General features: G+C 44.7%; 1 protein-coding gene across 2 annotated transcripts in view; it reads left to right on the top strand.

The window, feature by feature from the left end:
- LOC142769245 (uncharacterized) overlaps positions 1-12,984 on the top strand; it is an 86,572-nt gene that overhangs the window by 63,244 nt on the left and 10,344 nt on the right. For both annotated transcript variants that reach the window (XM_075872329.1, XM_075872328.1), the window contains one exon: positions 3,958-4,009. In XM_075872329.1, coding sequence (XP_075728444.1) covers positions 3,958-4,009 — 52 coding nt within the window. The remainder of the gene's footprint in view (positions 1-3,957; positions 4,010-12,984) is intronic.

Genomic DNA, 12,984 nt, shown 5'->3' with positions numbered 1-12,984 from the left:
GACACCGCACGGCTCGGTAATCTCCCCTCTGTTGTTCAACCTTGTCATGATAGGCGTTGCAAGAAGATTGGAACGCGTTGGAAACATCAAGTGCACGATCTACGCGGACTACATCACGCTGTGGTCAACGGGAGGAAGCGACAGCCAGATCGAGGCAGCCCTCCAAGAAGCCGTCGCCGCCGTAGAAGAATACCTATGACCCACCGGACTCAAATGTTCACCAACCAAGTCGGAACTGCTAGTGATCTCACCGCGAAGTGCACAACGCCCGACAACGCAGAACATCAACGTGGTAACCCAAGACGGAACGCCGATACCGCAAGTGCAGACGCTCAGAGTTTTGGGGCTGCACCTCCAGGACTTGAACCGCAACAACGTGACGGTACAGAAGCTCCACGCAAAGCTCTCGCTGGCCACCCGCCTACTCAAGAAGGTGGCCACGCGGTACCAGGGCATGCGAGAGGACAGTCTACTACGACTCACCCAGTCGTTTGCAGTCAGCCAAATCTGTTATGTATTGTCGTTCCACAATCGGAAAGCGGCGGAGAAGATCAAGATTGGCGCGATGATCAGAAAGGCGTACAAGACGGCCCTGGGCTTATACCCCCCCACCAACACGGAACGCATGCTCGCGTTGGGCGTTCACAACACACTGGAAGAAATCGCAGAAGCCCAGCGAACGGCGCAGTATCACCGCCTGTCCCAGACCAGGACGGGAAGAACCATACTACATCGCATCGGAATCAACGCGCCAGTGACGACTCCGGAGGTAGCAAAGCAGCTACCCCGGGACGTTCTCCAAAGACTGAAGGTTCCACCATTACCAAAGCACATGCATCCACAAGTGCACCAAGAAAGAAGAACGGCGAGAGCCACGGCCCTCACAAAAGGTCACGCCAACGATCCGCGCACGTACTACGTGGACGTGGGGAAGTATCCCCACCAGCCAAACACGTACGCAGCAGCAGTCATCGCAGCAGACACTGGAGTACTCACAACGTGGGGAAGCATACGGTGCAAGTCGCCCACGCAAGCTTAGGAGTTTGCAATCGCACTGGCACTAGCGATCCCGGATTGCCGCACGGTACTCAGCGACTCGAAGACGGCAATGGCCAACTTTGCTACAAACAACGTCCATGGAACCACTGAAAGAGTATGTTCAACTATAGCAAGACCGGAAACCAACATTACCGTTAAGTGGTTCCCTGCGCACGCCGGGGAGCTGGACGTGGGCCCGAACCGCAACGAGGAGGCAGATACGGAGGCACACGCGCTAACTAGCCGCGGGTCTCTGTCAACGCATTCCTCGGAGCCGCAACGACCCGATGCCGAAGACGGAGAGTATTTTATCACAACCTACGCCGACGTTCTGCAGTGGTACAGAACGAGCAGACGCCTCTACCCACCGCCTCACCGAGACCTACAACGCAGAGAAGCAGCCACACTACGGCAGCTGCAAGTACAAGCATAATGGACCCCCGTCTGGGCAAAGCGCGTTTGCCCGGAGGTTTACACCACTGATGTATGCCAACACTGCAAGAAGGCGCGAGCCACCCAGAGACACCTCCTTTGGGACTGTGCATCACCGCCGGGTAACGAAGAAGTAATGCCAACTGCCATAAGCAGCAAAATTATCAGCCGAGAGCCAGGCAATCAAAGAGACGTGGTCCAGCCCGTGCTTAGCATCTTGGAACGCCAGCGGCCGAAAGCGGCGCCCCCACGGGTTTGACGCGAGTAGGTTGCTGCTCCGGGACGTCCGAGCACGCTAGTGTCTCGCTTTAATCCCCCTACCCCTTCCCCCTTTATGCCGGATCGTCAATAAAGTTGTTTTACTCACACTCATGTTAGGGTCTGTCGCTAGTGTTCGCCATGTAGTCATATTATACCATACTAGTTTTGCAAAATGCCATGTGAACGAAATGACCATGATGTGTAACTCATGACATTCACGCCATACATGTCAAGATTTTCATGTTATGACTAGTTAGTTATGTTTGTAATATAGTCATGCCATATCATACTAAGTTTGGTATGGATACCGTTATTCAAACAGTCAGGGGAGCTAAAAGTCGTAGGCAGCTAGATAGATAGATAGATAGATAGATAGATAGATAGATAGATAGATAGATAGATAGATAGATAGATAGATAGATAGATAGATAGATAGATTCAAACTCACCGAAGTTCGCTAAAAATGCAATTATTAAATGTTGATTTTTATAATATACGCACAGACCAACGTCTGTTTAATGATAAAAAAAGCTAACTTTTCACTGGAGGGTTACCTACGTCTCTCTAATGATGCAAAATGCTGACTTATTGCGGTACAGTTAGGGTTTACTGATGATTTCTGCCTCTTCAGCTTCTTCCGGTTATCGTCATTTATTTCATAGATGTGGCGTGATTTGTTTTTTGTCAAGACGCTTATCAGGTGCTTTGACATGGTCTAATAATAATTACTTTTCATGCTGAATGCCTGAGATAAACTTACACACGAACCCTATTATTGTTTTCTCGACTCTACTCAGCCTCCTTCCCTGATAAATGGTTGCCGTTTTGTGCGTCAGCTGCAGGAAATATCTATGGTTGTGGTGAAAATGTGACAAAGACATTCGCCTTTTGTCGCCATACTTTAAGGTCTCACAGTGAGCAAAGTTGGCATAACATATAGAGAGGTATGTACTAGAAAGTCTGTCACGTCCAACACGCTGCAGTCACGAACATGGCGGCTGTAGGGAATGTGTAAAAATGAGATTCGTAGATATATACCCCTTTTAAACATTTTTGAAATGAAATTGCTAAAATACTTGGAAACATCAGGTAGAACCCTTTGAATAAACACAAAATGCGTGCTGCCTGTAAAGTGGCATCTGCAGTGTTTGACTTTTTTGTGAGATTAGGCGCTCAGTGAACCAACCACAACTAGAATGCACCTAATTATACAGATACGTATATGGTGAAAATCGTAGACAAGAGATCTGTGAGGAACCTAAGCCACTCTAATGAAGCCATCAGGATATGTATGACCTGAAAATGGGCCGAGATTGGCTAACTGCTGCAACAGGTGCCATTTGGGTAGCCTGCAATAGAAGTAGCAAGTCCGCGTTTTGTAGACCTAAGTGCCTTTTTCCCGCGGTGAATCGACCGAAAACTATTTTGACAGGCGCATATCTTTTTTGAAGTGCAAACTTCCGATAGAGGTTTTGCTCGACCATACAAACAATATGACGATGTCATGTAGTCTCATTCTGTCTGTAATCACCCGCTATCATACTGTTTCACTCAGCTAACAATAGTACCATGTTTAGTTCCTCATTCGCAGAGGCATTGTATTTATCCTTATGTGGAAACATTTGCTCAAGAGATCGTCAACGTATTTGTCCAACAGCAAGCTTATATCAAGTTTGATATGTTTGAAAACGTTGGACACTTTCAAGTAATACAGGCACAAAACTATCTTGTACAAAATAGAAGCCTGCGTGGTCTCAATGGTGTGAGAATCATTAATGAGGCCCTGATAAATATTTACGTGAGCGATGTGACCCACTTCCAGGTCACAGCGAAGGCGCCACAACTGCAATTGTTGTCAAACCTTGATATGTTTTAAATTATTGCAAGTAATTTTTAACACTAATTATCCCCACAGTTGACGTTCTGGCATGAGCACTCGACTTTCGCAGGGTAGAAAATTTCAGAGCGTCGCCGCAGGAGAGTGCTGCTGGCTCAATGCAGACAAGTCGTTGTGTTTAAACGAATGCGGCAGTGTAATTCTGCTCTAAATGCTCTTTTGTGCTGTCGAACCTTCCATAACGCTCAGATTTTCTCTCTTGTAATACTTCCTATTTATAATCTTATTTTTAAGCCATGTAGCAAAAAAAGTTTCGTTTTCACTCCTGGTATGTTTGTGCTTGAAAGTCACCAACTTGCTGTTTTGTTAAAGAACGTTTAAAATTACAGTGGCGGAATTCCTGGCTCACCGAAGATACTTCACTCCTCTTGCCTCCCAAACGTAAGTGTTCTAACACCAGTTAGCAGGAAGCCTTACGAACGCTGCCCACACGCATGTGCCATGCAGGATGGTGCAAGATTCTTGAGGACACGACTTTTCTCCGTGCTCGCCCTATGCTGTCGTAACGAGATTATGCGAAGTGCCTAATCAGCATGGAAATAAAACAGTGACAGTAGCGCACACGGCACCAACAAGTTATGCGAGGATGTTTTTGAATGTTGTGAAAGGAATACTGGAGGTTTATCAAATTGGCTGGCAAATTTTCTGGCAACAAGCAGTTCACAACCTATTACCCGTGACATGAGCATGGCAAATATGGGTGCTGCGATTGATTTAAATTCACACGACTAATGTATATTGCGCGGAATTGGCAACGCCTTGATTGACATACATCTAATTATATTCAAAGTGATCTAAAATCTAGTTAGCCTGTCAGGGTAAGTTTTGGCCAGATTAGCTTCTTTATTACCAGTTTTGTAATAACCTTTGTGTTCCTTAGCATGTCTTTAACTAGCTCAATCTCGCCCGATGGCCTTGTTGTCGTAGCCTTAACAAGATTCGGCTCTATTACCCAGATCTTAGCAGGACATGACCTAATTAGCATGTGTATTTATTGTATTAACCTCATTAAAACGATGTGCCATCTTGCTAGTTACTCTTTCATTAGGGCTCACGTGCATGAAAGTTAGCAGGCAATAAAGAAAAAGACAAAAGGGAGGCGCGCGACTGGGAATTGGTTAAGGGGGTAATATATTGTGAATATTATGTTATATCAGTAAGACCGAATCCTCCCCTAGGTTGAAGATTATGCATGCTTACCATCAGAGCATATTTAATCATTTAGGCATCTTCACTTGTGCATTGAAGTTTATGTCTATTTTTGAACCAAGAACATTTTCAAGAAGCTATAGCTTAGGGTACATAGGCCTCAAGCTCTGCTTGTGCAAGGTCTGCTAGAGCTTTTAACTTTATCAGACGTAGCAGTGTTTCAGTTAAGTCATTATCAAAAACAAAAATGTAATTTGAGGACATACTCTTAACTAAAGCAAAAATTTTTCCGTATAGATATACATTGGGTTCGTTAGAGCACTATCTACTCAAATTGAAAATAGTAAATGTTATTGTCACTGTTACATTCATGTGTGAATAAAAAAGGGGGGGGGGAGGCATCTTCTCAAGAACTTTTGCATGGTCATTTTCAGTGCGTTTCCCGGATTACACTGGCATGTTGGACGCACATCTTTTACTAAATACTTTGTCCTTTAAAAAATCACAAGGCCTGCGCTGAACGCGCGGCACCGTCACAACTAAAGCTGAAAGAGGGGCCTTTCAAGGCCCTCTCCATAGATTACTTGTGTAACTGCTAAAATCCCACTTCCTGAAAACCCACTACACCATAAATAATCATAATGTCTGTGTAGTAATCCAGCATTCACTCTGCTATCGTTCGTGATTCTTCGGAATATCAGTAATAAAGCTATTGAGAACAACAAAGGAACAACCAGGCGTCACACAATTCGAATTGCGTAAAGAGTGGATCGTCCAATGCTCCAACCCTTCCTAAACTTGTTCTCATCACCTACCAACTGTGGCACATACTCACTTCAGGCATAATTGTTTATTGTCGTCAGCCACTGCATAAAAAAATTCCACAAAAGCTTTAGCAAGTGTGTAGTGGATACCAAGCTTCTCCGAAGAATGATGAAAAACGTTACAGCATATCCAAGGAGTGCATGATGATGAGTGTGGCGAAGCATCCATCAGTCCATTCGCGCTTCCGCCCGTGCGGTCGTTCTTGCTTCCGTCCATCCGTGCGTCTATTCGTGCGTCCATCTATGCGTCTTTCTGGGTGTCTGTTCGTGCATCCATCAGCTCATGCATCTGTCCATCCATCCATCTGTCCGTGTATCTGTCCATTCATCCTTATATCTAGTGAACACGCCAAGTACCGACATCTCGTATTTTAATATATATTCATTATATAGAAGTACCGCCCTCAAGCGTACATTCTAAGCACTAAACGACAATTAAGTGGCATGGCCGGGATAGAGGAGCGGCACGCGCGCAGTCTCTTAAAGCCAGCGCTTCGTGTCTAGTGCAGACCTTTCACCGCCGCTAGTTTATGAAACTGTGGCTCTACCCTCGCTAAACCTTCTTAAAACCAAGACGCTTACGCTCAGCGAGCTTAACGTGGCAACCCTTACTGGACAGATAGTGATCAACGTGCGCCGTTCTCTAACTAGTTCTTGTAATGAGCATCGAATTCAAGGCAACTTTTCTTGGATATTGAGTCACCGATACTCGTCTCTGTAGGCTGTTTCACCATAAACAACTTTATTTTTATTTATGATTAACGTGCGCGGGTTTCCTCCTCAATTGAAAAGGGTGCGAGCGTGCCGCTCCGCTAGTACAGCCGTGGAGGTGGCGACCTACTACTACTTTGATGACTACTACTTCACGGACGCGCGACCGGCGGCTTAAGGAGCTTCCCCTCTAAAATAGCACAGGATACCGAGCAAGTGTCAGCAGTTACCCCCCTCCCTCCCCCCAAAAAAAAGACTTTGAAATGCCGCTCTTCCAGCTTTCGCCTTGACGGCGCTGCGCGTTCCACGCTGGACTCGCGTTTTTTATTGGAGTTTTGTTTTTCGTATTGCATGCGAATGTGACGGCGGCGGATAACTACGGCGCCACGTGTGACCCGTGTTGTGAATATCAATAGCTTTCGCTGTAAAAACTTTCAGCTAATGATTCGAGTAAGTGAGTTGCTCTCTGTACGAAAATACTATATATCAGTTTCTTGTTTCGAGTCTTTCGTTTGAAATCCTTTCACTGCGTCATTCCCTAAAAGTTCGAATCGAAAGCGGTTGCTAACGAGAAACATTTTATAAAGAAAATGGCTGATGCTCCCGTGCGGTGGTCGCTAGATGGTTCTGTAATGTTCATTGTACGTGATACCATTTTCTTTACTGAATCAAATTTTCGTAAGTTTTTTTTACTTAAGAAATCCAATAAATTAAGGTTACCTGATCAAGAATACGGTCGTTTTTCTTTTTCTTAAGATAAAAAATTGTGGCCAACTCGCAAATGGGAGACGTGTTTTTAAAAATTGCAATTCCGGATTTTGCCTTTTAATTTTTATTTATATAGGTGCGGTCAGTGGTCATTTATCCTTTTATTGCAAGAGCCGGAGAACATCAATCAATTTTGCCCATTTTCTGACGTTTCACAAGCCGTATCAAAAAATATAATAAAAAATGTATTACGGAATTGAAGTATTGCTGTATTTCTGAAAATATGGTTTCCGCTGGAGCTTCTTCTCTGGGCCACAGCAACAGGAACGTATTTATGGCAGTTCGCTGATTGGGGATGAGCTCCTCAAGCCGTAGGTCGTGCGTCTTTAATGTATGTGTTAGTAGTAGGTGGTCACCACTCGTTTAGTCCTTGAAGTATCTTCTGTAGAGCGGTACTTGTATACGAATAATATATAAAGAGAAGATGCGAGATGGCAGTACTTGGAGTGTTCACTAGACGGAAAGACAGACAGACAGACAGACAGACAGACAGACAGACAGACAGACAGACAGACAGACAGACAGACAGACAGACAGACAGACCGACCGACCGACCGACCGGACGGAAGGACGGACGAATGGACAGATGGACAGACGGATGAACAGATGCGACCAGCCACCGGAGGCATCACGGTTTAGAGATAAAAGCCTCCGAAGATTCACCCCACTCATCATCATTAACGCTTAGCATCTGTTATGAATTTTCTGAGAGAAACAAGATTTGCTTGTGAGGCTATTCCGAATAAAAATTTAGTACTTTGGAGTTATCATTTGTTTACACCCATCAGTTGATAGTTCTGTACTCACTTTATTTGTACATACCACAATTAGTTTTCAATTTTTACACTCCTTTGATTCCTCGTTAATTTGTAACCACCACTTTAATGGCCAATTACACATACTGAGTACAAGCCAAAGCGTAGTCTACCGACAGGCGTAGATTTTCTTAATATACATTAGAGGGAACTCTGGTGCTAGTGTCTATCGGAGCTGCAACACACGGCGCTTCGGCGAGCATGGGAATGATAGATAGTACACACATTTGTCTAATTTTCGTACTTCTGGCCTGCTTCTGGCTCCATGCGTGTTCGTGTGGCTTGGAGCTGTTTTTTCACGAAAACATAAATTAGCAAACGTTCACCGTTTGCACTTCACAACCTTATTCTTTTAGGCTTACCATTTCGAATGAAGTTACGAAGTTCAAAAGCGACCGATCTTTCTTTTAAACCAAAATCATAACCAGCAATAAACGAAGCCGCAAGTACGATTCGCCACCCTTAAGTACGAAGACTAGGCAAATGTGTGTACTACCCATCATTCCCATGGTCGCTGAAGGAAGGCTGCGCCAGAATGCCCTGTAGTTAATTTTGGGAAACTATATGCAGACAGAGACGGTTTGTCGCGATTGCACGTGCCTGGTTAACAAAACGAACAATAAGAGATGACGCAGGTGTATATAGATTCATCATCATCATAATCATCATGATCATCATCATCATCAGCCTGACTACGTCCACTGCAAGATAAAGGCCTCTGCCATGTTCCACCAGTTAACCCGGTCCTGTGCTTGCTGCTGCCAATTTATACCCGCAAACTTCTTAATCTCATCTGCCCAACTAACCTTCTGTCTTCCCCTAACCCGCTTACCTTCTCTGGGAATTCAGTTAGCTACCCTTAACGACCAGCGGTTATCCGTCTACGCGCTAAATACCCGGCCCATGTCCATTTCTTCTTCTTGATTTCAGCTATGATATCCTTAACCCCCGTTTGTTCCCTAATCCACTCTGCTATCTTCCTGTCTTTTAAGGTTACACCTACCATTTTCCTTTCCATTGCTCGTTGCGTCGTCCTCCATTTAAGCTGAACCCACTTTGTAAGTCTCCAGGTTTTTACTCTGTAACTGATACAGCTGTTACATACCTTCCTATTGAGGGATAGTGGCAATCTACCTGTAATAATTTGAGAGTGCTTGCCAAAGGTGCTCTACCCCATTCTTATTCTTCTAGTTACTTCAATCTCGTGGTTCGGCTCCGCGGTTATTACCTGCCCTAAGTAGACATAGTCTTTTACAACTTGAAGTGCACTATTACCTATTTCGAAGCGCTGCTCTTTTCCGAGGTTGTCGTACATTACTTTCGTTTTTCGCAGATTCATTTCAAAACCCACTTTTCTGCTCTCCTTGTCTAACTCTGTAATCATGAGCCGCAATTCGTCCCCTGAATTACTCAGCAATTCAATGTCATCGGTGAAGCGCAGGTACTAAGGTACTCTCCATTAACTCTTAACCCTAACTGTTCCCATTCTAGGCTTTTGAAAACCTCCTGTAAGAACGCAGAAAATAGCATTGGGGAGATTGTGTCCCCCTGCTATACACCCTTCTTGATTGGTATTCTGTTGCATTCTTCATGAAGCACTATGGTAGCAGTTGATGCCCTGTAGATTTCTTCCAGGATGTTTATATATATTGCATCGACGCCCAGATTCCGCAGTATCTGCATGACGGCTGATATTTCTACTGAATCAAACGCTTCTCGTAATCTATGAAGGCTATGTATAGTGGTTGGTGATATTCTGAGCATTTCTCTATGACCTGATTGACAGTATGAATGTGGTCTATTGTTGAGTAGCCTGTTCGAAATCCTGCTTGTTCCTTTGGTTGATTGAATTCTAATGTTTTCTTTACTTTATTAGCAATTACCTTTGGAAATAGCTTCTATACTACAGAGAGCAAGCTAATCAGCTTGTAATTCTTCAAGTCCTTGTCATCTCCTTTTTTATGTATTAGGATGATGTTAGCGTTCTTCCAAGACTCTGGTACTCTTCCCGTCAGGAGACACCTCGTAAACCGGGTGGCTAGTTTTTCTAACACAATCTGTCCTCCATTTTTCAGCAGATCTGATGTTACCTGATCCTCACCAGCAGCTTTGCCTCTTTGCATGCTCTCCAAACCTTTTCTGACTTCTTCTAACATTACTGGTGGGGTGTCATCTGGGTAACTGATAGTTCTTATAGTATTAAAGTCGCGGTTGTCCTGGCGACTGTACAGATCTGTGTAAAACTCCTCCGCGATTTTAACTATCCTATTCATATTGGTAGTTATTTTGCCTTCTTTGTCTCTCAGTGCATACATCCAATTTTTGCCTATCCCAAGTTTCTTCTTCACTGCTTTGACACGTCCTCCATTTTTCAGAGCGTGTTAATTGCTCTCCATGTTATTTATACCTTCTTACATCGAATACCTTACGCCTATTGATCAACTTCGAAAGCTCTGCCAGTTCTATTTTGTAAGTTGTACAAGAGAAATTCGTGATTTGACGCTTCTCAATGAGATTCTTTGTTTCCTGGGAAAGCTTGCCAGTGTCCTGTCTAACTACTCTGCCTCCAACTTCCACTGCACACTCCGTAATGATACTCGTCAGATTATCATTCATTGTATCTATGCTAAGGTTGGTTTCCTCACTAAGAGCCGACAACCTGTTCTAAAGTGAGACTCTGAATTCCTGTACTTTCTCTCTCAGTGCTAGCTCATTGATTGGCTTCTTGCGTATCAGTTTCTGCCGTTCCTTCCACAAGTCTAGGCGAATTCGAGACCGCACCAATTTATGGTCACTGCATCGTACCTTGCCAACCACTTCCACATCCTGCACGATGCCTGGGCTCGCACTCATTAAAAAACCTATTTCGTTCTTATTTTCTCCTTTAGGGCTCCTCCATGTCCACTAGTGGTTTCCTCGTTTTCGGTAGAAGGTATTCAAAATCCATAAATTATTGCGTTCTGCGAATTCTACAGCTCTCCTCTGGCGTTTTTAGTACCGATGCCATAATCTCCTACTGCCTGGTCTCCAGCCTGCTTCGTCTTTACCTTTGCATTAAAGTCTCCCATCAGTATTGTATACTGTGTTTTTACTTTACTCATTGCCGATTCCACGTCTTCATAGAAGCTTTCAACTCAAGCGTCATCATGGCTTTATGTAGGCACGTAAGCCTGTACCACCTTCATCTTGTATCTCTTATTCAGTTTAATTACAATACCTACCACCCTTTCATTATTGCTATATTATTCCTGTATGTTGCCAGCTATGTTTCTATGAATTAGGAGCCCCACTCTCAGTTCTCTTCTGTCAGCCAAGTCCCGATAGCAAAGGACGTGCCCATTCTGTAGCATCGTATAGGCCTCATCTCTCCTCCTAACCTCACTGTGGCCTATTATATCCCATTTAACACCCTCTATCTCCTCGAATAGTGCAGCTAGACTTCCCTCACTAGATAAGGTTCTAGCCTTAAACGTTGCCAAGTTCAGGTTGCAATGGCGGTCTGTCCGGATCCAGAGATTCTTAGCAACCTCTGCTGCGTTGCAGATCTGACCGTCGCCGTGGTCAGTTGCTTCGCAGCTGCTGTGGACTGAAGGCCGTCAGTTATTTGACGTATGCATGTGCGAAGTAGTGGCCAGGTACTTCACCAGGGTGGCCAATTCTTCTCTGGTGAGGGAGTGCGTTGCCGGCGGTGGTTACCGGTGAGGCTGCACCCCAGGCCTCGTAATGCAGTTCCTCTGCCACGCGGATTTTTTTTTATCCGGTTGGGAACTGTGTGGCACCAGGATTTGAACCACGGACCTTTTGCATGCGAGGCGGATGTTTAACCACTACGCCATCGCTGCTATCCAAAAAAAATCGTAACCAGCAATAAACGAAGCCGCAAGTACGATTCGCCACCCACAAGTACGAAGACTAGGCAAATTAGTGTACTACTCATCATTCCCATGGCCGCTGAACGATGGCAGCGCCAGAGTGCCCTCCAGTTAATTTTGGGAAACTCTATGCTGACAGGGACGGTTTGTCACGATTGCAAGTGCCTGCTTAACAAAACGAACAATAAGAGATGACGCAGGGGTATATCGATTTGGCAACCCTAGAGTACAGCCTCTCGTCGCTTAGCGTGTCGCATTTACCGTCACCATAGGCGAGCGCACATCGTCCGTACGCCAGGAAAGGCACTCGACAGTTGTAAGGGCGTCTACCTACTCATTGTTCGCACTCGTTCAGCGATGAAATTTCACGCCAGTAAACAGCATATAACCAAATCAATAAACTGTGGAAGGTTCGCACAAAACCACCACGCAAAAGTGAGCGATGCCTCGTTGACCCGGCAATAAGCAGAATACCAGCCCTGATAGCAGATTTTTTGGATAAGCCCCATCCCCCGCCATTTATGGCACTTGAACTGAAAATGAGGCAATTGATTATTTTTAGTCGAGTGTCAAATAAACCATAAAGTAGAAATATATAGTCAACTTTCGCTCAATAAAATCACTATACTATTGAAAAAAAAACAATTCTATGGAATTTTGGGTTTTGGATATTTGCCCTCTCCTCCCCTATAGTCACGCTACAACCGTTGACAGGAGTTGATGCCTGTGGCACTAGGTTTTAGATACTTTCCGTTTCGGCTGATAAAATTTGACTATTGTATGGCGAGAGTGGGACTCCGTCCACCTAAGGTCCCTAAATAAAACAAGTTTTCAAGGTAGCGTCACTTTTTGTTCTCGAGCCGTCCTCCTCTCCCTCTCGCTTACCCCTTCTTTTCTCTGGCATCCGCGTCTGTAATTGGTGCATTGCTTGCAGGTTATCTTGCAATTTGCTAGTGGTGCTTATTATAATGGAAAAGGTTCAAAGTGAGCGCGCATGCGCATGTGGTTCCAGCCAAATTTCCGCCGCGAACAAGGACGAAGTCGTAGCCAGGACATAAACTGTGGAGGAGTAGCGTTTCAGCGCTCGTCAAGTCGGCCAAGATTGTTTCGCGGTGCTCGTTCAATTCAACGTTAACGTCCTTCAACAATGCTGGGTTGTCTTAAAACAACAGAAAATGGTTTCGCTCTCTTCAGATTACCTTGTGTTATCCGAAGTG

The sequence above is a fragment of the Rhipicephalus microplus genome, chromosome 8 (genome assembly GCF_043290135.1).
Source record: "Rhipicephalus microplus isolate Deutch F79 chromosome 8, USDA_Rmic, whole genome shotgun sequence".
NCBI lineage: Eukaryota > Metazoa > Arthropoda > Arachnida > Ixodida > Ixodidae > Rhipicephalus > Rhipicephalus microplus.
Note: the sequence above shows the minus strand (reverse complement) of the source record. Positions and strands in the feature narration are given on the sequence as shown.